At 40.5% G+C, this 23,659-nt stretch overlaps 1 protein-coding gene across 1 annotated transcript; it reads right to left on the bottom strand.

Moving 5' to 3' along the window:
- Positions 1-1,990: 1,990 nt before the first annotated feature.
- On the bottom strand, positions 1,991-22,545 carry zbtb49 (zinc finger and BTB domain containing 49). The gene is made up of 10 exons (XM_088338020.1): positions 22,376-22,545; positions 20,264-20,447; positions 17,236-18,323; positions 16,332-16,378; positions 16,170-16,243; positions 15,089-15,171; positions 9,720-9,881; positions 6,352-8,313; positions 5,360-5,675; positions 1,991-2,324 (listed from the first exon to the last, which is right to left on the bottom strand). The coding sequence occupies exons 2-8, from the start codon at positions 20,413-20,415 to the stop codon at positions 7,637-7,639; spliced, it is 2,283 nt and encodes a 760-aa protein (XP_088194146.1). The 5' UTR covers positions 20,416-20,447; positions 22,376-22,545; the 3' UTR covers positions 1,991-2,324; positions 5,360-5,675; positions 6,352-7,636.
- Between the last annotated feature and the right edge of the window lie 1,114 nt (positions 22,546-23,659).

The raw sequence follows: 23,659 nt of genomic DNA, 5'->3' as shown, positions 1-23,659 counted from the left end.
TGTAAAGCGCTTTGGGAGATTGACTTGAAAAGTGCTATATAAATACAGACCATTCATTCCATTCAATGTGGGAGGACGCAGGCAGGGGGAAAACATGCAAACTCCACACGAGGAGGCTGCGATAGCTGGACATGAACCCTGTTGCAAATAAAATACAGCTAAATTTTCATTCAATGTGGTTTTAATACTTATTCAGGGCTAAAAAGGTTTACACACTTCACTTACATTGAGATACAACCCCAAACGCACAAAACTTTCGGAATACTGTACACCGTTTGTAAAAGCAAATATTTGTTGCAGTCGGCATTCATCCCAAACACAGCAATGTAAACATGTTCTCAGTTATACCTTCATTTTATGTAAAGTTTTCAAAGGTGCTTTGATATGATACAATCTGTGATGCTGTTTAAAAAAATTGGGCAAATGGGGCACCAATAAAAATGTCTTAATACAGTAAATATTCCAAAGAAAACTTCCCGATAAGGACATTGGTGGAAAAAATGTGGTTTTCATTTTACATTGTCATAAACGACAAAAAGGTAACTAAGTGTTTTCAAAGAAAATATCCAGTTGGACAAAAAGTAATAAAGAAGAGGAAAACATGTTGAGACATCTAAAATGCAAAAACACAGGTAAGTTCAGTTGGGTTTTGAGTAAAAAGGCTGCTTATTGAGCCTTTGCAGGTGACCCCACGTCGCCTTCCCCAGCAGAATAGATCCATAACGGACGGCAAAGCACCCTAGCGGGCAGCACTTTAATTAGGATGTAAGTTGAAACAAATATCAATAACGTGACAGAAGAATATAACCACCATTTTTCACCATGGTTATTCATTGCTGTGCCGTGTGCAAGGTTTTAAGCCGATTTGGAATTGTTTTTTGATGAAGATAGAAGCCGGCAATGTTTATCTCTAAATACAGACGCTGCCCAACTTACGCACGAGACGATTCCAGACGATTGTTCGTAAGGTACTTCAGTGCTATGTTTTCGTATGGAGTGTATGTTTAAGGTTTATATAAGTATGTTTAAGGCTTGTATAAGTAACAAATAAAAATTTCTGAAAATAATAAGCTCTATAAAGATAAATAAAGTTGACTTTAACTTACTTTTGGAAGGTGAGCTTGAAGAGGTCCTCCTCTCTGGTAAAACGTGGCAGAATAAAAGCAATCCGACCATTTTCTCAACCGCATCAAGCTTTCTTATTCCACTTTAATTTCAAAAGAAACGGCTCGCCTCTTCTTTACACCAACCATAATGAATGGATGCACGCGATATTAAACAATAAAAATGTCAAACTTCTTAGGGCGCTGGAGTTAGAGTATAGTATGTTTACACACGAGTTAGGAAGAGGAAACGGACTTATTCTTCGAGGTGGATGCTGGGTGAGCTCTCACAGCGCCACCACAGGCCGGTAACAGCGAAAAGAAGCACTACAGTAATGTCCTGTACTCGGAAAAAGGTGCGCAATACGAAATCTAACTTACAGCAATGTCCAAGTATTTTTTGACATCCCGAAAAAAATGTTCTAATCTACCGTTTTTCGTAAGTTGAATGTTCGTAAGTAGGGGAGCGCCTGTAGACCAAAGGGACTTGTGTTGTGCCGAGGCGCAAGACTGGCAGTCCTGAAGTTTTCCAGGATTTGCAGCCAACACTTTTAATGCATTTCCGGGCAATTTTATGTTCAGTAGTTACAAATCACGTCAAAGACACTTAAAATAATAAGTTAGCTAGTGCTAAGTAGCTATGTTAGTGTCTTACCATTGCAATTTCTTACTCTGTAAATAGGCTGATTTGATTTGTAATTAGCCAGAAATTCAAAACAGTAATCTTCCGAATATCACGTTTTGAAAACTGTTATGTGCTCTACCATAAAGCTTATTACGCCAGATTATCAACAGAGAAAATGAGAGACGAACATTAGGAAGAGAACTTGTCATATCGCAAAGGTAAACATTTTTTTCAACATGCTCAAAAGTGAATTCTAGTCAAGTCAAGTCAAGTCATTTTTATTTGTATAGCCCTAAATCACGAAGAGTCTCAAAGGGCTTCACAGATTGTTACACTATATTACACAAACTATTTTCAACCGACAAGAGGAGTAGGTTATTCGTATGCAATGGAGTAGAAGTGAGTTTTAAGTTTAGATTTAAACATTTCCACTGAGGTTGCAGATCGAATCTCAGGGGGAAGAGCATTCCACAGCACCGGTGCCCGGATGGAGAACGCTCTCGAACCAGCAGAAGACTTCTTTGCTCTCGGGATCATCAGAAGACCAGCACTCTCAGATCGTAGGCTTCGGACCGGGACATAGTGGCAGATCAGATCTGAAAGATAAGAGGGAGCAAGTCCATGTATGATTTTGTACAATACTAAGAGAACTTTGAAGTCACATCTTTGGCTAACTGGGAGCCAATGCAGGTTAGCCATAATCGGTGTTATGTGATCGTACTTTTTTGCCCTAGTTAAAAGCCTCGCTGCGGCATTTTGTACTAGCTGAAGAGACTTGATTCTGGACTTCGGGAGACCGGAGAGTAGTGCATTGCAGTAATCGAGACGGGAGGTAACAAATGCATGAATTATTGTTTCCGCATCAGACTGAGACAGTATTGAATGGATTTTAGCAATGTTGCGAAGATGGAAGAAGGCAGTTCTAGTAATTTGCTTTACATGCATCTCAAAGGATAGATCAGGGTCAAATATGACACCTAAATTTTTAACTGAGTCACTCTGTGTGATGTGACATTTGTCAATGTTCACAGCAGTTTTTGCGAATAAGTCCCGGCATTTAGAAGGACCAATGACTAACATTTCGGTCTTTTCAGAGTTAAGACGCAAGAAATTGAGTGACATCCACTCTTTTATCTCAGTGAGACAGGCCTCCAAATTTCCACAGTTTAGTGTGGAAGATTCCTCCAACGGAAGATATAGTTGAGTGTCGTCTGCGTAGCAGTGGAAGCTGATATTGTACTTGCGAATAATATCACCTAATGGAAGCATGTAAATGTTGAAAAGTAGGGGGCCGAGCACTGAACCCTGCGGAACACCGCAGGTAACATTAAAGGGCTCAGATGTCGTTTCACCATATTTAACACAGTGCGTCCTATCTGAGAGGTAAGATTTGAACCACGAGAGGACGGCTCCTGAGAGACCAATCCATTTTTCCAACCGTTCTAGTAGGATATTGTGGCGCACTGTGTCAAAAGCAGCACTAAGATCCAGCAGCAGCAAAAGTGATGAAGCGCCAGAATCCATTGACATTAGGAGATCATTTGTTACCTTGATCAGAGCTGTCTCAGTAGAGTGGTTAGCCCTGAATCCTGATTGCATGGATTCAAAAAGGTTATTCTCCGATATGAAAGCATTCAGCTGCTGTGCCACTACTCTTTCGAGTACTTTAGAGAGGAAAGGTAGGTTTGACACAGGTCTGTAATTACTTAATATTTCTGGATCAAGGTTGGGTCGTTTCAGTGTGGGTTTAATAACGGCGGACTTAAAAGCTGCTGGAACTACACCTGAGGAGAGTGATGTATTTATAATATTTAGAACTGAAGGCCCAAGGACGCTAAAAAGACTTTTAATAAGTGAACCTGGGAGAGGGTCGAACTGGCAAGTTGTCGGTTTGGCCGCATTCACCACTTGTTTGAGATCATCAAGTGACAGTTCACTAAAACCGGCCATTTTCCCAAGGCAGCCACCCTGTCGTGCATCTGTAAATTTCAGTCCTTTAATACGTGTGGTACTAACAATATCTTTTGCAATTTCTTCCTGTATGCATTGAATCTTCTTAGTGAAGAAGACCATTAAGTCCTGAGCAGAGTGTGTCGAACTGTCTGCGGTAGCCTGTTGCCTTGTAAGCGATGCTACAGTGTCAAAAAGGGCTTTGGGGTTGTTCTTTTGAGACGCAATCACCTTCGAAAGGTAGGCCGATTTTGCAGAGGCAAGGGCCGCTTTATACTTTAACAAGCTGTCACACCAGGTTTGATGGAAAACCTCAAGCTTGGTAGCGCGCCATTTTCTCTCCCATTTCCTGCATTCTTTTTTAAGGGCTCTAGTTTCATCAGTAAACCAAGGTGTGCGTCTTTTAGGACGTGATTTTAGTTTTATGGGCGCTATTGAATCCAGCACACTAGTCAGGGTGGTATTGAACTCATTTATGAGTGAGTCAATCGAGCCATTGTATTTAGGAAAGGACGCAACTGCTCCAGGAAGGAGTTCAAAGAGCTCAGAAACTGTGCCAGTGCTTATATTGCGTCCGCTAAATCCCTCAGCTTTATTAAGTCTACATTTAGTTAGGACCTCAAAAGGTGCAAATGCCCTGTGCTTTACTGTTCTATTACATTGCCCCAAAAAGTGGTTTTAATAATATTTGCGCGAAGGGACATGCGATGCCGTCACCTACGAAGAACTAGTAAGGATTGAGACTTCTACACACTTTTAGTTTAGCACCAGTGTATGGGGATACTCCATTTACAAGATATTGGTACTGATACTGTGGACTAATTCAAACAGACTGGATGTTTGTTTGGATGTGTAAATGTGTCAGGAGGACGACTGTATCGCTCAGTAGCTAGCATTGCTCATGCTTTCCTACGTTTCTCCATACAGCGCTATTTATGCCATGTCATCTGACGGCTGCGCAATATTCGTTTGACTAGTCAGTGACAACAGTGTTGAATAGTAAAGCTTTTTTGTTCTTGTCTACCGTTTACTGGCCTCGTCTACTGTTTAAATCGGGCTACTACCGTCCATCATGGTGTCGTCACGTGGTTAGGTTACATGTGTGTAAAGGGTTAATAACAGAATATAAATAGATTTTAGCTGCTATATTGCTCTCCTCCTTTTTAAGTAACGTTTTTGGGAGCTTTAGCTTTTAGTGCAAAGAAGAGTATATAGTGACAGAAAAAGAGGACGAGGAAATAATTTATAAAAATGTTGTGGTAGTCGACGCAGTTGAAAGAAACAAACAAGTCACACTTGTATATTCATCAAAGTAAAATCATAATAATAATTAAAATCTCGTCGTACATAACTTCTAGTCAGTCAAACGACAACGGGGACAAATGCACTGAAAAGTCACACACGGTACAGTTTTCTTGATTAAAATAGCTGTTTTATAGAGTAAGCTCTGTAGTGTCATCATATGAACATTAGCCAAGGATCGGCTAACAATTTCTTGTAAGCAGGACACGTGAACATTTGAGAAAATGTTATATGCGAAAAAGTTGCCAAAGCACCCATTTTGAAAGCGTCTTTTCTTCTTGTGAGCAAAAAGAAAAAGAAAAAAAAGCAGCCACAATGTGCACATACGTTTGAAAATGTTGACTCCTACATTGTGTCACATGAATTCAGTTAATCTAACCTTAACTACCGAGTCTCTGCAACTTTCCGCCGCCTTTCACTCAGTTCTTTTGTCGACGGACCTGTCACCTTCCACTTGGCAATAACATCATTGACAGTTGATTCTGGAATATTCAGGAGAGAGGAAATTTCACCGGCCTGCTTGTTGCAAAGGTGACATCCTATTACAGACCCACGCTGGAATTCAGACAACTCTTTAGTTTCGCTCATTTTGTTCCAAATAAATGGCAGGGTTGTTGCAGTGAGCTTAATGCAAGACTGAAATTTCAGAGATGAATGTGGACAAATGCTTGGTTAGGGAGTGTAAAGGCCAGTAGCTGAAACAGAAGGGAAATACAGAATCGTTATTTACAAGGGCACTTTACATCACAATATAGAAAAACATTTTATTTTTTATTCTTATTTTTACACAATGTTCAACACACAATTGGAGCTTTTCTACATCCACGAAATATTGCCTATCTATCCTAACATTATTTTTTAACGTTTTTTATCACATATTTATCCTGGAGTGGCACGTCCAATCTCATGAATACAATAAAACTACGATGCAATCAATGATACGGACAATTCCATTCTATACCTGCTTTATCATTGTAAAGTAATCAAAAATGTAAAAAAATACCTTGTATAGTGGATAGGGTGGGGCACTTTTGGATACAAGGTTGTAATTCTGGAACTGGTATCAAAAATATATATTTATATTTTAAAAAGTGCTGTAAAATGTGAAGTGCTGTGTAACTAAAAACAAATATGTGTAAATAATGCCGTTACATTCATAAATGAGAAAATTTTATTTAGCATATTAATGAATCTTTGATAACTATTAGTCGCGTGTGATATTTGCATGGGGGTGTGACGGGTCACAGCAAAAAAGCAGAAATACAACAAAATGAACTTTGGTCAGTTACATTTAATAGAAAATAAATGTGTGCTAGCAGCTTTCATTTACCATGAAGTTTTTGAAAAACATAAAAATAAAAATTTTCTTACCTTTGAGAGCGATGCGCTTAAAAACAAGCAGAGAACAGTATTTTTGATTTCTTCATTCGACTTCCTGTTTCCGGTAGCAGTGCGCATGCGCACTACACTCGCGTTCAATGCTTTTGTACAATTCATTTAATACGATTTTTTTCAAACAATACACAACGTTTATTTTCCGTTATAATTAAAAAATATATATTTAAGTATTTTACAACAATACTTAAAATATCATTTTAGATCCAGATAATTTGCGTAACTTGTCCATTTACGCAAAAGTGGCACACGGATTTTTAAAAATCTTAAAACTGACAGAAAATATGCAGGGAGAATTTAATCAACCTTTTTGAAACATTTTATGAAATTAAGAATCTCATCTCATCTCATTAGCTACACCGCTTATCCTCAGTAGGGTCGCGGGGGTGCTGGAGCCCATCCCAGCAATCATCAGGCAGTGGGCAGGGGACACCCTGAACTGGTTGCCGGCCAATCGCAGGGCACACGGGGACGGACAACTTACTCGCTCAGTCACACCGAGGGACAATTTGGAGCGGCCAATTCACCTGAAATGCATGTTTTTGGAATGTGGGAGGAAACCGAAGTGCCCGGAGGAAACCCACGCAAGCACGGGGAGTACATACAAACTCCGCACAGGAAGTCTGGAACTGGATTTGAACCCACGTAAAAGGTTACCAAGACATGAACTGTGCCGCACATGCGCTAACCACTTTTTGGGAAAAACGTACTCAAATAAAATGTTGATGTTTTTAGTTTATGCATTGCATCAAGTGCGATTTTCTTCTCTGTTTACAAAATTACGTGAAGAAAAAAATACACTCATATAGTTTTTCAAGTGCAAAAAAATATTCCCAACATTTATGATTTTTAAAGCAAAATAATGAGCCTAAAGTAGGCATGGATTGAAAGGAACGTATTAAAAGTATTGCACAATGCATATAACAGCAGATGACAAAAAAAAATTCTAACCGTCAATTATAGTGTAGCGCACTAAATATCAATTGTAGTTTGTAGCTGGTTGCATAGCATGAGGTAATGTAGCATAAAACATTTTTGCAGAAAGCAATTTTTTGTACATAATTGCAATAACTGGAGTCAATTACAGCAGATTTTGACGACTGTAGCATCTTTTCACGTTATCAAAATTTTCGTAAAAATAATTACGTGTAAAATAAATAATATTAGCAGGTGAAAGACGAGGCGTCGAACTTAGTCTGTAGAGAATACAGCAGTCGGAAGGTTTAACAATCTCTTTCATATAAGTGATGTTTTTTTTTCTCTATTGATCCATTTCATTATCGTTCTGCAAAGTTTTCATCGCTAAGCCCCACAGAGTGACGCTCGAGGTGAAGTTGCCTTCACTGGACCTGTAAAAGCGGCTACTAGGCTGAGCGCCACAGAAATTGTCTTGAACAGACAGGTAAGGCTTCCCCAACATATTTCTCCCCATCTCCCCAGCCAAAGGTCCATTCTCCGCATAGGGCCCGTATTCAACCTCGAGTGGTTTGTTAAGCTTCATGTGTTCTGTCCTTTCCTGGTGGGACGAAGCCAGTAGGTGATGTGGCACGAGGGAACGTAATTCGGGTAGGGATGTTTGAATAGAAGCTGGGCTGAGATGGATACTCAAAGGTGTCGTCTCGTCGTGTGGTGTCGTGGGTAAAGGGGCAGGCGGTGTTGGTTTCTCGGGTACTGCGTGAGGCATCATCGCAGGAAAATTCTGCTCCTTATTAACATCACTTTTGTTAAGCAAGACTGCAGCATCCGATCTACCGGTGGGGTCAGAGTTCTCTGTGATGGCGCCATCTGCTGGTGGGCCCTTGCAGCGCATGTTGCTGTGTTTTCTCAACATGGCCGAGCGGGTAAAGCTTTTTCCACAGTTGTTACAGAGGTAGGGTTTTTCTCCGGTGTGAGAGCGGATGTGACGCTGCAGGTCCCCTGAACCGATGAAGCATTTCCCTGCACAGGAGGAGAACATTTAAGGTGCACGCTAGAGATTTAGAACAATTATTAGGCTGATAGTTATTGACCCGATAACAGGGCAAATATAATGTCCCAGTTATCGGCCCAATAACAAAACGAACACACAATTAGTCACTCTCATATTCAATTAACCGACCCTACTTATAGAAGGGTTGAAAATTTATGTACCTCATTAAGATACATCCTGATTTCCAAACATTTGGATTTTTTACATAAGTAGTAGCACAACTTGGCATCCAAGGGTTTGGGCATAATCAATCGCAATGCTCAAGACATATAGAGGCCGTTGTGATTGATGGGCTTCTGAACTTTGGTAAGTACGTTTTGTATTCAGAATATCCTTTTTCTATTTTTGTTGGCATTCTTTTAGTGTTTATTTTTGTTTATTAATTAAGGTTTAGGGTAGGTTTATTAAGACTGACAACAAAGCAGTCCCAGACCATCACACTGCCACCACCATGCTTTACTGTTGGCAAAGTGTTCTTTTGATCAAATGTTGTGCTATTTTTACGCCAGCTGTAACAGGCCCCTATTGCTCCAATTTTTAAATCATCAGTCAGCAAAATTTTTCTCTATACTTCTTGAGGATAATCGAGATGCTTTTTGGCAAATGTGAGACGACTCTTTGTGATCTTCTGTGACAGCAGTGGTTTTCACCTGGGAAGTCTCCCATGGATGCCAAAAAATGGCAAGAGTCATGAACAACAACATTAACTGAGATCAGCGAGGCCTGCAGTTTCATGGATGTTTTTTGATTTTCTTTTACAACCTCCTGGATAAGAAGTCATCGCACTCTAGGAATAATCTTAGTTGGTTGACCACACGTGAAAAGGTTTGTCACTGTTTCCAGTTTTCTCCATTTGAGTATAATGGCTCTGACAGTGGTTCCCTGGAGCCTTACAGCCTTGGATATGGCTTTGTGACCTGTTCCGGACTGATAGATTTCAATCCCTTTTCCCCCCCGAATTTGTCCTGAAATTCCTTTGGATTATGGCATGTTAATTGGGTTTCACTTTGTCTAACAGATTCCATTTAGGTGGTGTCAATCAAATTTGGGTGTGGCCTGTGGAATTTAACTCAGCTTTCTCCAAACTGTGGTTAGTCACACTTAGTTTGTGATTTAACACAAGGGGTGTCAACTTTTTCACATGGGGCCAGATAGTTTTTTGTGCCTTAAAAAATAGAATCAACATTTCAAAACTGCCTTTTGTATTTCTTTGGAATATGCAAAACAAAACAAAAAAAACAGAAATCAGGAAGGGGGTAAAACATATTTTCATGGCACTCTATATGATATCAAGCTGGAGACCTGTGTGAATAATTCTCACTTCTGAGTCAACTTAGTGCAGTAGTGAACTTCTTCCAACACGACGCGGACTCACCACATGTGTCACAACTGTGCGGTTTCTCGCCACCATGGCAAGCTTTGTGCTTGAGGAGTTTCCTGTGCATGTTGAAGGATTTCCCGCACTGGTCACAAGTAAATGTCTTGTCGGTCAAATGTGTTCTCTTGTGTTCTTTGAGATTGCTCAAGTTGTTGAAGCCTTTACAACATACATACAACAGTTGAGGCATTCAGAAATGGATAAAGAATACATGAAAATACAAAAATGTATAAATAAATAAAATTAAAATTGAAAATATAAATATGTAGGTGTACAAATTGAAGAAAAACACTTAAGATCGCCCTCTTATTTGAATAGAACAGACGCTCCCCTACTTACGACCATTTGACTTACGAAAAACGGTAGATACGAAAAAAAAAAAAAAATGATGTTGAAAAATATCCGGACATTGCTTTAAGTTATATTTTGTATTGTGTGCATCCTTTTCAGAGTACAGGACATTACTGTAGTGCTACTTTCCGCTGCTTCCGTCGTGTGGCGCTGTGAAAGCTCAACCGGCATCTACCCCGAAGAAGAAATCTGCTTCCACTTCCTAGTTCGTGCGTGAACACTCTATACTGTATATCCAGCGTGCTAAGAGCTTTGACATTTCCATTGTTTAATATCTCTTGCATCTATTCTATATGGTTGGTATGAAGTGTAAAGAATAGGAGAGTTGTTTCTTTTGAAATTAAAGTGGAATAAGGAAGCTTGATGCGGTTGAGAAATTGGTTGGATCACTTTTTTTCGGCCACTTTCTAACACGGAGGGGGAAATCGCCCAACTGTAAGTTAAACTTAACTTTATTTTTCTTTATGGAGCATACTTTTTTATGCAATTTTTATTTTTTAGTACAAAACAATACAGATTACTTATACAAGCCTTAAACATACTTATACAAACCTTACAAAATATAAACTTACATACAAATTCAACTAACGAACGATCATCTCATTCGTAAGTAGGGCAGCGTCGGTATTACATACAGTGTATGCAGTATTACAAAAAAAACTTGATCTGAGAGCAACACGTTTTTATTCACTGATTGATGTAGTCAGTGTGGCACCAGCCACTGCCGACTGAACCATATTCTGACCAGCTGCCCAAAAGCTCTGGCATATGGGCCCTAACTCTGGAGACACGACCGAGGTCGTCAACCAGGTCAAACTACAGAGAGGTCACACAAACTAGCACCCACTAGTATCATTTAGCGTGACAAACTTAAAACCAGAGGGCACTAAAGTCTCAAAGGGAAACAATCAAACCACCGAACAATCAATGCTGGACAGGGCATCAAATTGGGAGCTGCGGGTAGATCTCAAGAAGAAGCGTGTCTTTCCTAAGGAGGTAGTGGCCACTACCCTCCGACTGGATATGATCCATCTTTCTAGGAGCTCAAAGTCCATCATTTTACTTGAACTCAATGTTCCCTGGGAACACAGGCTAGCCATATCTTATCAGGCAAAGAGGGCTAAGTACCGGGACATTGTGGATGAGGCGACAATCACTGGGTAGCATGCCACCCTCCAACCAATCGAGGTTGGCGTTCGGGGTTTACCCGCCACATATATGCGCAGTTTCCTGCAGAAGATCGGACTTAAATTCCAAAAAGGTACAAAAGGCTATCAGGGAGATAGCCACAGTAGCCAAAAGCAGTTCCAGGTGTCTGTGGCTGTCAAAAGGTTGTAGCTGGAAGCCTTCTGAGGGTGAAGGATAGCTCAGCCCTTTCTGCCCCACTCAGGTGAGGTGTACAGGTTAAAACAACTGTGACCCTGAGATTCCTGCTGAGGATGCATAAGGGGTCCATTGGAACCCCACAACACTCAACCAGATAGAACCATAATATTCACATCTGTAGTTGCTTCCGCAGTCTCTGCTTGTAGCAAAGCACCTCCGGTGTTTATGTCGTCATCTAATTGAATTTTTATATTCATTTTGGGATTTTCAAAACATTTTATATTTAGAATTTGTTTTTTAGCATGCATGTATTTTAGCATATACCGTATTTTCCGCACTATAAGGCGCACCTAAAAGTCTTAATTTTTTTCAAAAGCTGACCATGCGCCTTATAATACAGTGCGCCTTATACAGGACTGTCTCAGAAAATTTGAATATTGTGATAAAGTTCTTTATTTTCTGTAATGCAATTAAAAAAACAAAAATGTCATACATTCTGGATTCATTACACATCAACTGAACTATTTCAAGCCTTTTATTATTTTAATATTGCTGAATTTGGCTTACAGCTTAAGAAAACTCAAAAATCCTATCTCAAAATATTAGAATATCATGAAAAAGTATACAAGTAGGCTATTACACTAATCACCTGAATCATCTAATTAACTCGAAACACCTTGCGAGGGTTTCCTGAGCCTTAAAAACACTCAGCTTGGTTCAGTAAACTAAATCACTGCTGATCTGACTGCTGTCCAGAGGACCATCATTGATACCCTCCATCAGGAGGGTAAGACACAAAAAGAAATTTCTCAAAGAGCAGGCTGTTCACAGAGTGCAGTTTCAAAGCATATCCACAAAAAGTCTGTTGGAAGGGAAAAATGTGGCCGGAAACGCTGCACAACCAAGAGAGATGACCGCAGCCTTAACAAAATTGTGAAGAAGAGCCACTTCCAGAATTTGGGGGGGCTTCAAAGACAGTGGGCTGAAGCTGGAGTCCAGGTATCAAAAGCCACAGTTCACAGACGTGTCCGGGAAATGGGCTACAATAGCCGTATTCCCATGGTCAAGCCACTTCTGAACTCAAGACAACGGAAGAAGCGTCTGACTTGGGCTATGGAGAAGAAGCACTGGACAGTTGCAGAGTGGTCCAAAGTCCTCTTTTCAGACGAAAGCAAGTTTTGCATTTTATTTGGAAGTCAAGGCGCCAGAGTCTGGAGAAAGGCTGGAGAGGAGCAAAATCCAAGTTGCTTGAAATCCAGTGTGAAGTTCCCACAGTCAGCAATGGTTTGGGGAGCCATGTCAGCTGCTGGTGTTGGTCCACTGTGTTTCATCAAGTCCAGAGTAAATGCAACTGTGTACCAAGAGATTTTAGAGCACTACATGCTTCCATCTGCTGAAAAGCTCTATGGAGATGAGGATTTCATTTTCCAGCATGATCTGGCACCTGCCCACAGTGCCAAAACCACCAGTAACTGGTGCACTGACCATGGCATCACTGTCCTTGATTGGCCTGCTAATTCCCCTGACCTGAACCCCATTGAGAATTTGTGGGGTATAGTTAAGAAGAAGATGAAAGACACCAGACCTACAAATGCAATTGAGCTGAAGGCCGCTATCGAAGCATCCTGGGCATCAATAACACCTCAGCAATGCCACAGGCTGATTGCCTCCATGCCACGCCGGATTGATGCAGTAATCCGTGCAAAAGGATTCCCAACCAAGTACTGAGTGCATCAATGGACATTTTCAAATGTTTGATTTAGTTTTGCTGTTATAAAATTATTTTTTTACTTGGTCTGAGGAAGTATTCTAATATTTTGAGATAGGATTTTTGAGATTTTTTCAGCTGTAAGCCAAAATCAGCAATATTCAAATAATAAAAGGCTTGAAATAGTTCAGTTGATGTGTAATGAATCCAGAATGTATGACATTTTTGTTTTTTTAATTGCATTACAGAAAATAATATACAGTCCTGTATATGGCTCAATATTAAATCGCAAGGTCTCGCAACTTACGCAACAGCCGCTGACTCGATTTTACCCCGAACATGGAGTAGTCCGCGGTGTATGCTGGGATTTATATACCGGCGTTTCATTGGCTAACTAATGTGTCAATCATCATTTGAATCGATCGCTATTGGCTAAAGTTATTCGGAGCCTTGGATACGCTAGAGGGCCAAAACAAACCCTGCAATTGGCCGAAAAAGATGTGTCAATCATCCGTTAAATCGATCGCTATTGGCTGAAGTTATTCGGAGCCTCGGATACGCTAGAGGGCCAAAACAAAAACACTGCAATTGGCCGAAAAAGATGTGTCAATCATCCGTTACATCGATCGCTATTGGCTGAAGTTATTCGGAGCCTCGGATACGCTAGAGGGCCAAAACAAACCCTGCAATTGGCCGAAAAAGATGACTGCATAGCAAGCTTGCTAAACTACGCCATAAAGAAACATGTTTCATTAGTCTGTATTTGTAAATATTTTACTCTCCTGGATTTACTTCACTCACGGTTGTAAGAAGACCATGGTTGCGTATCATTATTGAATGTGAGAACTTAGGTGAGCTATGCGGCTTTATATTTTCCCGGTTTCTTGTTTTAGAACGATCTTGATGTTGCTGTGATGAGTTGAGTGAATTAAACTCAATTCCAAGTGTTTATTGTGATATGCACAGTAAAGTTGCGAGCGAAAAAGAAAATAAAAACTAAGGAATGGTTGGCATTTCTTGAATCCCAAGACTTTAACCTTCCGAATGATATTTGGAACGATGCATTTGAGTGACATCGTACGGACACCGCATCCGCACGTGTTCTCGACACGTATTTGCGTCTTTGCAAGCTTTCGGAATGTTAAGGGGGTAATAAGTTGGACTGAACTATCTGACAGTTTTGTTCACGTTCCCATTGTAGCGCCTTATAATCCGGTGCGCCTTATCTATGGAAGATATAGGACCAAAAACTGTTTTTTGGGGGTGCGCCCTATAACCCGGTGCGTCCTATAGTGCGGAAAATACGGTACTTATATTACTACATAGGACTTGAGCCAAAAGACAAAGCCAGTTGATCTACGTTCCTACCCTCACCTATGCTCATGAAGTGTGGTTCATGACCAAAAGAACAAGATCTCAGATACAAGCGGCTGGAATGAGTTTTCTCTGCAGGGTGGGTGGACTTTCCCTTAGAGATAGGGCGAGCCGCTCAGTCATCCGAAAGAGACTCTGTGTAGAGGCACTGCTCCTCCGCATTGAGTGGAGTCAGTTGATGTGGCTCGGGCATCTGATAAGGATGCCTCCTGGACGCTCCCTCTGGAGGTGTCCCTGGAATGTCCTACCGGCAGGAGACCCAGGGACAACCCAGGACCGATGGAGAGTCTATGTCTCTAGGCTAACTTGGGAACGCCTTAAGATCCCGTTAGATGAGCTGGACGAAGTGGTAGGGGATAGGAAGGTCTGTCCTTCCCTGCTGAGGCCGCTGCCCCAGCGCCCCGACCCCAGAAAAGCGAAAGAAAATGGATGGATGTATAGATATTGTTTATTTTTTGGGTATTTTTTGTATTGAAATTCTTAGATTTGTGTTTCCTTAGTCATTTTCACTTATATTTATTTATAATATTTCTATCATGCATAGACAAATGTATACATGAGGCAATTAAGACAAAATTAAACTGTAATATTTGAAGACAAGACTTACCTCTACCGCATATGTCACATAGATGTGGCTTTTCTCCTGTGTGCACCACTTTGTGACGGTGGACATCGCCCGACGCAGTGAAACTAGGGGTGAGGGAGAGTACAATATTTTCCATGTCATTTTCCTGGGTGCGGCTTATAATTAGGTGCACCTTATAGTCCGAATTTAATGGTATATTTTCTTGGAATAGATACTGTTTAAAATGAAAAAAAAAAATTTACCTTTGTAGCACTGAGGTGAATTATTGTTATTATTAGTAGTGGTTCTGATGTAATAAAAGCCTACACAGCCCTGCTACTTGACAATTACTTGTGGTTAAGGGCTAAACAAAAAAAATGAATCAACTTGAATCCTGTTGTTTTGTGTGTGTGTGGGGGCGTTTTTCAGAATTTACAAATGAGATTGGGTTGCTTTTAAGAGTGGAGCTGATTTTATCAGGAGAGTTAGAATAGTCAAGTCATGTTTATTTGTATAGCCCTTAATCACAAAGAGTCTCAAAGGGCTGCACAGACCACAGATTATTGCAAACTACAGACCATTATTACACCATCCCCTGATCTAAAACCGACATGAGGGCAACGAAAAACTCAAAAACCTCATCATGAGGAAAATGAAGAAACCTTGAGAAGGGACCGCACATGAGGTAATGCCACTTCCAGGATGACCAGGCTGCAATGGATGTTGCAATAACAAATAATACACAGCTATTGTCAACATAAAATATAGGTTATTCATGCGCTATAGAATAGAAGTGTTTCTTAAGCCTAGATTTAAACAGTTCCACTGAGATTGCAGATCGAATCTCAGGGGGAAGAGCATTCCACAACACCAGGGCCCGAGAGAAGAACGCTCTCGAACCTGCGGATCTCTTCTTGGCGAAGGCTCTCAACCATCCCAAAACGTTGCGTTTGACTTATAGAAAGTAGTTTTCAAAAAAAAGACTGATATGTGACATCCAAATTGACAAATTCTGGTTTGCTTCAAAAATAGTCTAAGTAGGATGGGCACCTTTCAATCAGGTGTGTGTAGGCAGAAGTAGCTACTGTTACACGACCAATGGCATGTTGAACAGGACTCTTACCTTTTGCCACATAACTCACAGATGTAAGGTTTCTCTCCAGAGTGGCGTCGCAAGTGTGTCTGTAAATTTCCCGCCTGGAGACGAAACAAGACAAATATCTAAATTAAATACACTAATTGAAAACAACTTAAAATCCTGATAAAATATCAAAGTTTTAACAACCTGTGAAAAGTTCTTTCCACATATGTTGCACTCAAATGGCTTTTCACCTGTAGGATTCAAAGAATAACCCCAAGTTAAAGAGTCAATGGAAGAACAGTAGACACCCAGGCTATTCATGTTAAGAAGTACAATATATTTTTTGGACCAGTTGTTTTCCCACCATCCGACACAAAACCTTCTTTGCGTGCCCCACAACGTACAAAATATCAACTTTGAGGAGTTTGTGCATATGACTGTGCGAGTCACATGCCATACACATTTCTAAGATACCGGTCTGCTCTTGGTAGACATAATACGATGATGGTTTGCTATATGTTTAAGTAACGCTTCATGAAGATGCCAATATGGTGCTGGCTGAACTCCTTCCCATAATGCTCATTCTCTCTCTTCGGTTCAATTCAGAAAATGGCAGTGTTTGTGAAAGGAGCACAAAGAAGATGATGAGAATAGAAATGAAGCTTAAGATAATAAAAGATTAAGAGTAATGTGGCTGTAACAAATGGACTACCAGGACAATTTTTAAGAATAATTAAGAATAAGGATGTGATCCTTGCCGAGGAAATATTTAAAATCAGCTTTATTTTAAAATAAATAGGATTTAATCCGCCATCTCCTCCCTCTTTGTATCCACTCACAAACTCCACTCTACCAGCTTAAGTCACGTCACAACAAAGGTAAATAACATTTAATTTTTCATTACATGCATATTATATATAATGTAATTCAATCATGTATACGTATATTACAGTACATATAAACACGTAGTACTTAATATTATGTAAAGTATTATCGGAACGCATTAGATAAATAGGTAATTTCACTTTGAGATCTCCACCTCAGAACGGATTGATGTCATATCCCGGGAGATCTATTCGACAGATTTATTAGAAACCCACAGACTTACCCGTATGTGAGCGCTTGTGCATCTCCAAGTTGCTGGGGTGTTTGAAGATTTTCCCGCATATGTCGCAGGAATATTTGTGCCCCGATGGCTGTGGTGGTTCTGGTGTAGCCTTCAATCCTTCCTCCTCTTGGTTTGTGGGTGGCGTTCTCGGATCTTCCGCCTCCGGCGCCGTCTTAGCTGCTTCTTCCCTGACTATCGTCAGGTTTTCAATGGGAGTTTCCTGAGTCACCATCTGGACCGCGGAATTTTCCTGGTGAGTATCTTTTGGGCAGGTGAGGATGGGCTCGCTGACTGACTCGGCAAACATTTCCTCTAACGCCTTTTGGGAACCTAGGTAGTTGTACTTCTTTAGGTATACCGTCTTTTTCGGATAGATCGGCACAGTGAGCATGGTGTCCACTGGGTCTGAGCTTGGCGTGTTTAAACTATCTGAAGGTGTCAGGGCGGACACATGGTTCTTGTCAGCTGTCAAGGATGTGCAAGGAGGGGTGGGTTGGGTCGTGGCTCCTGAGCATAAATGTGAGTTGTTGCTGAGCCCGAGCTGACACTGCGACTCCTCAGCACCAACTGATTGGCCTTGGCCCTGATTTGAAGCCTGAATTGCACTTTGTTTGAAGTACTGCTTACTGTAGAAGTCCCGAAGCTTGTAACCGTGGACCAACTGTTTTTCTACAGGTACCTGAGCGCTACTGACTGCCTGACCTGAGTTGCTGTTAGGCACAGATATAGGAATTCGTTTGGTTTGCTCCATGAAGCCAGTTCGGGGTACATCACCGGGACAGTGAAGGTCCACATCTCCAGGCAAGGTGCTTCCCAAGAGGCAGTCATGCTCCGAAGTCAGCATGCCTGGGAGAGAAAATGAGGGGATTTCCACTGCCGGGATGGGCTTGAGGAAACTGTTGCACATGCTTTGGACGTTGGGTACTTGTAAACACTGAGCGATTTCAAGGAGCGTTTGGACGTTATCTTGGTTGATGTCAAGATGGGAGGTGTACATGTAATCCAACATTTGGCCGATGCCGCTGACATCCTGGATCGCCAGGTTGAACACTTCGTTTTTTTGACTGGGGGAGCTCTGGAATAAAGATCTGGAGAGATCAAAGTTAAGATTCAATAGAATTGTATAGAATAGTCTTTATTGTGATTTTTAAAACATAATGTGCAATGATTAGATGTGGCACTCCAGGATAAACATGCAATAAGGACTTGATAGATAAAAATCAAGATCAAAATAAGAATATTGGGATAAATAGGTGACATTTACATGGTAGTGGTTGTAGACTGGCTCAAATTGTATGAGCAAAGAGTGCCATGAAAAATAATTTAATGATGTTAGCAGCAACTTTGTGCAAAAATAAGAACAAAGAAATAAAGTATAGATATTTCTATGTACTGTATAGTCAAAATGTTTTTATTCTTCTTTTTACAATTTTGTGTGCTTGGTGAGGGTGATGGTACTTCGTATGTTCTTTTTTTTAAGTGTTTATAAAGTTTACGTGTAAAACTAATCACTGTAAATGTCTGCATTACAGGACAGCATACAAAATGTTGGATGGTAAAATGTTCCCTAGTCTGGTCTTTTTTTAAACTCAATTTAGTATATTCTGATATTACCAATTAATAGATCCGACAGCGTTTGTTCTCAGCCAATCAGAACGTGAGAATGACGACTACCGGTGGCTGCCGATTTAGGTCGTCCATCTTTGTATCACATGTGATCTCAGCCAAAAACTAATTTGTAGAAGTGTTTGGAGTGGACAAAGGCATGCTGTCGAACTTACGTTCAACTCAACATGAAGATGATTGATGGGAACCGAAAAAAATTTGTTTGATCGACAGTTCGTGTTTTATTTTTAAGTTAAATGAAGTTTACGCTGCTGTTGGGTCGGTTATAACTCAGCACCCTGTCAGCCTCACAGCATGAGGTGTAGCTCCTCCCTGCCACAATATTTTGGTATATTACGATGAAATAGAAACCTGAACACACCTTAAACAATTACGGAATTGGGTTTATTCTGTCGTAGCTTATAAACGTATAAAGTATTTGCAAAGACAGCCGAAGTGCTTTTTTCATAGCGTTAGATCGCCAAAACATAAGCGTGAGGTTACATATGTAAAACTCATTAAGGTCTGTTAGAAAGGAAAACAACAAAGTATACATACCCTGCTTTACATTTGCATTAAGAGTCCGTCAGAGCTGACAAATCTGAATCAATTTCTATGAAAAGGTGCTTCGGGGCTGACGACTTCCTCAATGCTCGCCAACATTACAATGTTATCAGCGTCTTGCCATTAAAATATAACTTCTCATCTCTCATCTCATTAGCTGCACCGCTTATCCTCACTTTGTATGTAATAATTGAGACCCTTTTCTACTGGCTTGAGATAAATTTGCATAGTAAAGAAGAAATTATGCAGCTATGCTAACAGGAATAGCAACTAAAGAATCGCTTGCTGTTGTTTCAGCTGCTCTATTTGCTTCGCATGTAATACATGGATACCGTATCTATGGTGGGTGTGGCTTAGTGCTCTCTGCCAGATAGATTAATTGAGTTATGTTGAGCATGACCAACGTGGACCAAAATCTAGTCGCTGTTGTTTTTAACTCATCCGAATCTCGCAGTTTTAGGCACTGACACATGGGGGGCAGCACGAGATCTCCCAAAAAAATAAAAACACAATTCAATAAATGTGCGCCAAAAAACGTTTTTGTATCATCTAACATATCACTTTGCTTATTGTCAAATGGGGTCACTTGGATGTGGTCTCGCCCAGGGAGTAATTTAGCGTAGAACCGCCACTGCATCAGACTCCATGATTCTGTCCAAAACATGTCTTTAGTTTAGGTAGGGAAAAAAAAACGGTTTTGGTAGGATGCTGATACTAAGACCACTATAGATAAGGTAAACAAAACAAATTTTCAAGGCCTGTTTTTACATTTCAGTTTTCAACCAAATAAAGACATACTTTGGATGGGAACTTGTCTCTGGGGTGTGAACACTCGTCAGTAAGGCAAAAACAAACTTACCTGAAATAAGAGCTGAAAGCAGCCAGTACATTCTTGTGGGCTTTGAAGCAGACCCCTTTGACCACCAGCATGCAATCACAGAGCATGCCCTGAATCCTCTGCTCCTGCAGCTGCTGAAGCAAGTAGGAGCTGTGGCTGGATAGCGTGTCCATCCTTACTCATCCGTAAAAAGATTGATTTAAAGCTGGAGGAAAGGGAGGGAACATTAGATGTTCATCAGGATCGGTGCCTCTGGGGGCAAATTGACAAAAAGGCGAACCAAACCAGACCAACAGGTTTCATCAGATGTGGATAGTCCCTTGTTTTTTCTCTCTTGGTTAAAAAACAAGGGAGAAGGAAAACAAAAAGAAGAAAAAAAGAAAAACAATATTTTATATCTTAATATCCAAATAGATTGAATCAGATGGGGTAATCTATACAATTATATTTGGTTATATTAAGTTGTACTGAATAGAATAGTCTTTATTGTTGTTGATAACGACATAGTGAACATTGTTAACGAGATTAGACGTGTCACTCAAGGATAAACCAGTAAAACACTCAAAAGAGAACTATAAGATAAAAAAAGAATGTTAGGATGAATAGGCAAATATTTGTTAGCTAGTGTTTTAGTGTATCAGAACAATGGTGCAATGACATTAGCAGCAACATATTTAAAAATAAGAATCGAGAAATACATTATGAATACACAATTTATATATATATATATATAAACTCCGTGCGACTGGCTGGCAAGCAGTCCAGGGTGTCCCCTGCCCACTGCCCGATGATTGCTGGGATGGGCTCCAGCATCCCCGCGACCCTACTGAGGATAAGCGGTGCAGCTGATGAGATATAACTCCGTGCGACTGGCTGGCAAGCAGTTCAGGGTGTCCCTTTCCAACTGCCTGGCATGGGCTTCAGCAACCCAGCGACCCTACTGAGTATAAGGGGTGCAGATAATGGGTGGACGGCAGCGGAGTGGTAAACACGTCCGCAGCACACTTCTGAGATCATAGGTTCGAAGCCAGCTACTAGCCTTTCTGTGCGGAGTCTGCATGTTCTCCCCGTGCTTGCGTCCGTTTCCTCCGGACACTCCCGTTTCCTCCCACATTCCAAAAGACATGCATGTCAGGTTGAATGGCCGGTCCTAATTCTCCCTAGGTGTGACTGAGTTGTCTGTCTCTGTATGTCCTGCGACTGGCTGGCAACCACTTCATGGTGTCCCCTGCCCACTACCCGAAGATAGCTTGGATGGGCTCCAGCACCTGCACGATCCTACTGAGGATCAGTGGTGCAGATAATGGATGGAAGGATGGAAAACTGCCCTTGGGAAGTAACTGTCTCCTGTATATGTAAATTGTTTTGTAAATATATGCTTTGAGACTAAAGTATGGCGATTCCAATACAGGTTTTCTTTTGAATAATTGTGATAGAGTGGTGATTTACCCCCTTTTCCCTAGTCATTATCTTTTTATTTTTGAATATAGTAGGCTAATGTTAAAAATGACATGACAGTTGAAGGGGCAGGACCGTGATAAGCTTTGGCTCAAACCTGTGAGCTTTTTTTCCAATTCTCGTTTAAAATATATGATGAAATTTAGGATTTGTAATGCATTGGAACCTTGCATCTGGATGAACCAAGAGGAAACATATATCAACAAACGCAGTGCGCTTTTGGGTGTTGGGTTTGGAGCTACATTTTGTCTGGTGCAGTCCTAAAATAGACGTTTAGAAGACAGTCATACGTGGACCATATTAAATTGTATAATAACCATTGTTTAGTTTACCTTGTCTACTGTAATCGAAATAAAGAACCCCACGAAGCAGTCTCTTTGACGTCTTGAACATACTTTCTCTTTTCAACTATATAAAGACGAGTTTGATCGGAAAACTGACGTCTTTTTAACATATTTTCGACTTCTTTTAAACGAGTTTGTCCTGGGGTAGGGTTTTGAAGACCCAATCTCAGTCACTGCAACAATTGTATCTAGAAACCTCATATTTACGTTTAAATCAAAAGAAAACACTGCAAAATGACAACAAAAAGTTGCTCATTTACCAAATGACTGCTAAATGTAGCAGAGACAAGTACCACATTTGCTAGCTACTCTACTCGAAAAATCAACATACCGTAATCTCCACTGATGTTGCCTCACGTGCAGCTAAACCTTACATTTCCCACATGTAGATGTGTTTCTTTTTGTGTAGAACGACAAAATAAACACATTATAATACAAGTTTTGTTAGAAACTACTACTGCGTTGTTTATTAACAGAAAATAAATTGCCAGGCTACGGAAGCCCAAGTTTGACAAAATGCAATAGATTATAAAGGGACAGTTAATTTTGAACACAATCGGGTGGCAATTTAAAATAGAATGCCATTAATATGATATCATGCGTATTTCTTAAAACTTCTATTAATACAGCATTTTATGATTTAAAACAGTCGACTATTTTGAACTTGATAGTATCATGCGTGTAGTAAAATAATTGTATTTAATTTCACACGGCTTTATTTAACAGTTTTTTTTAATGCCAATCTTTTATTTTCGAAATGTAGTGTTACGGTAGCAGTTTTCGTTCAAAATGACAGGTTGGGCTTGACTTGACTCTAAGACACTAGTGTCAAACAGGCGGCCCGCGGTCCAGATCAAGCCCGCTAAGGGACTGAATCCAGCCTGCGGAACAACACTCAGAGAAGCGCAAGAGAAAAACCAGCTGCAGGTTGAAATATGTCCAGTTGATGTTGCCAAAGCCAGGTGCCTCTCACAAAGACACTGTACTTGTATTTATTTCTCTCTCTCTCTCTCTCTCTCTCTCTCTCTCTCTCTCTCTCTCTCTCTCTCTCTCTCTCTCTCTCTCTCTCTCTCTCTCTCTCTCTCTCTCTCTCTCTCTCTCTCTCTCTCTCTCTCTCTCTCTCTTTCTTTCTTTCTTTCTTTTCCACCCTTTTTCTACCACTCTCTGTCTCTGTCTCTTTCACTCGATGGGTCTCTCCTTTTCTCTTCCTTTGTTGCTCTTTGTTTCTTCCTCTCTCTGTGTCTTTTTAACTTCTTTTGCTCTAATTTCCTTTTTCCCTTTTCTTTCTTTTCTCTTTCTCTCCCTACCCTTTGCGCTTTCTTTTCTCTTTTCTCTCCTTCTGTCTTTCTATTTCTCTTTGGATTTCTTTCTTCCTCTCCTTTTCTTTTCCCCCTCTTTCACGACTTTTTATCTCTTTTGTTTCTCACGCTCTCTCCCTCTCTCTCTCTCTTTTTCTTTCTTTCTCCTGTCCTCTCTCCTTTTCCCTCGCTCTTTCTCTTATTTCTTTATCTCTCTTTTACTTTGTCTTTAATCTACCAGTCTGGCCCCCAACAAAATGTTAGTTCTATCGCGTGGCCCCCGAGTTAAAATGAGTTTGACACCCCTGCTCTAAGAT

Source organism: Urocampus carinirostris, chromosome 6, assembly GCF_059441175.1.
Source record: "Urocampus carinirostris isolate Australia breed hairy pipefish chromosome 6, RoL_Ucar_1.0, whole genome shotgun sequence".
Classification (NCBI taxonomy): domain Eukaryota; kingdom Metazoa; phylum Chordata; class Actinopteri; order Syngnathiformes; family Syngnathidae; genus Urocampus; species Urocampus carinirostris.
The sequence above is the reverse complement of the archived record's forward strand: the minus strand, read 5'-3'. Positions and strand labels throughout refer to the sequence as shown.

Excerpts from the sequence above, each read along its gene's own strand:
- zbtb49 (XM_088338020.1), bottom strand. The coding sequence starts at position 20,415 with ATGGACACGCTATCCAGCCACAGCTCCTACTTGCTTCAGCAGCTGCAG. Across the intron at positions 9,882-15,088 it reads ATGTGACATATGCGGTAGAG|GCTTCAACAACTTGAGCAAT; the intron begins GTAAGTCTTGTC and ends TATGTTGTAAAG. Across the intron at positions 8,314-9,719 it reads GCACAGTTGTGACACATGTG|GGAAATGCTTCATCGGTTCA; the intron begins GTGAGTCCGCGT and ends CCTCCTGTGCAG.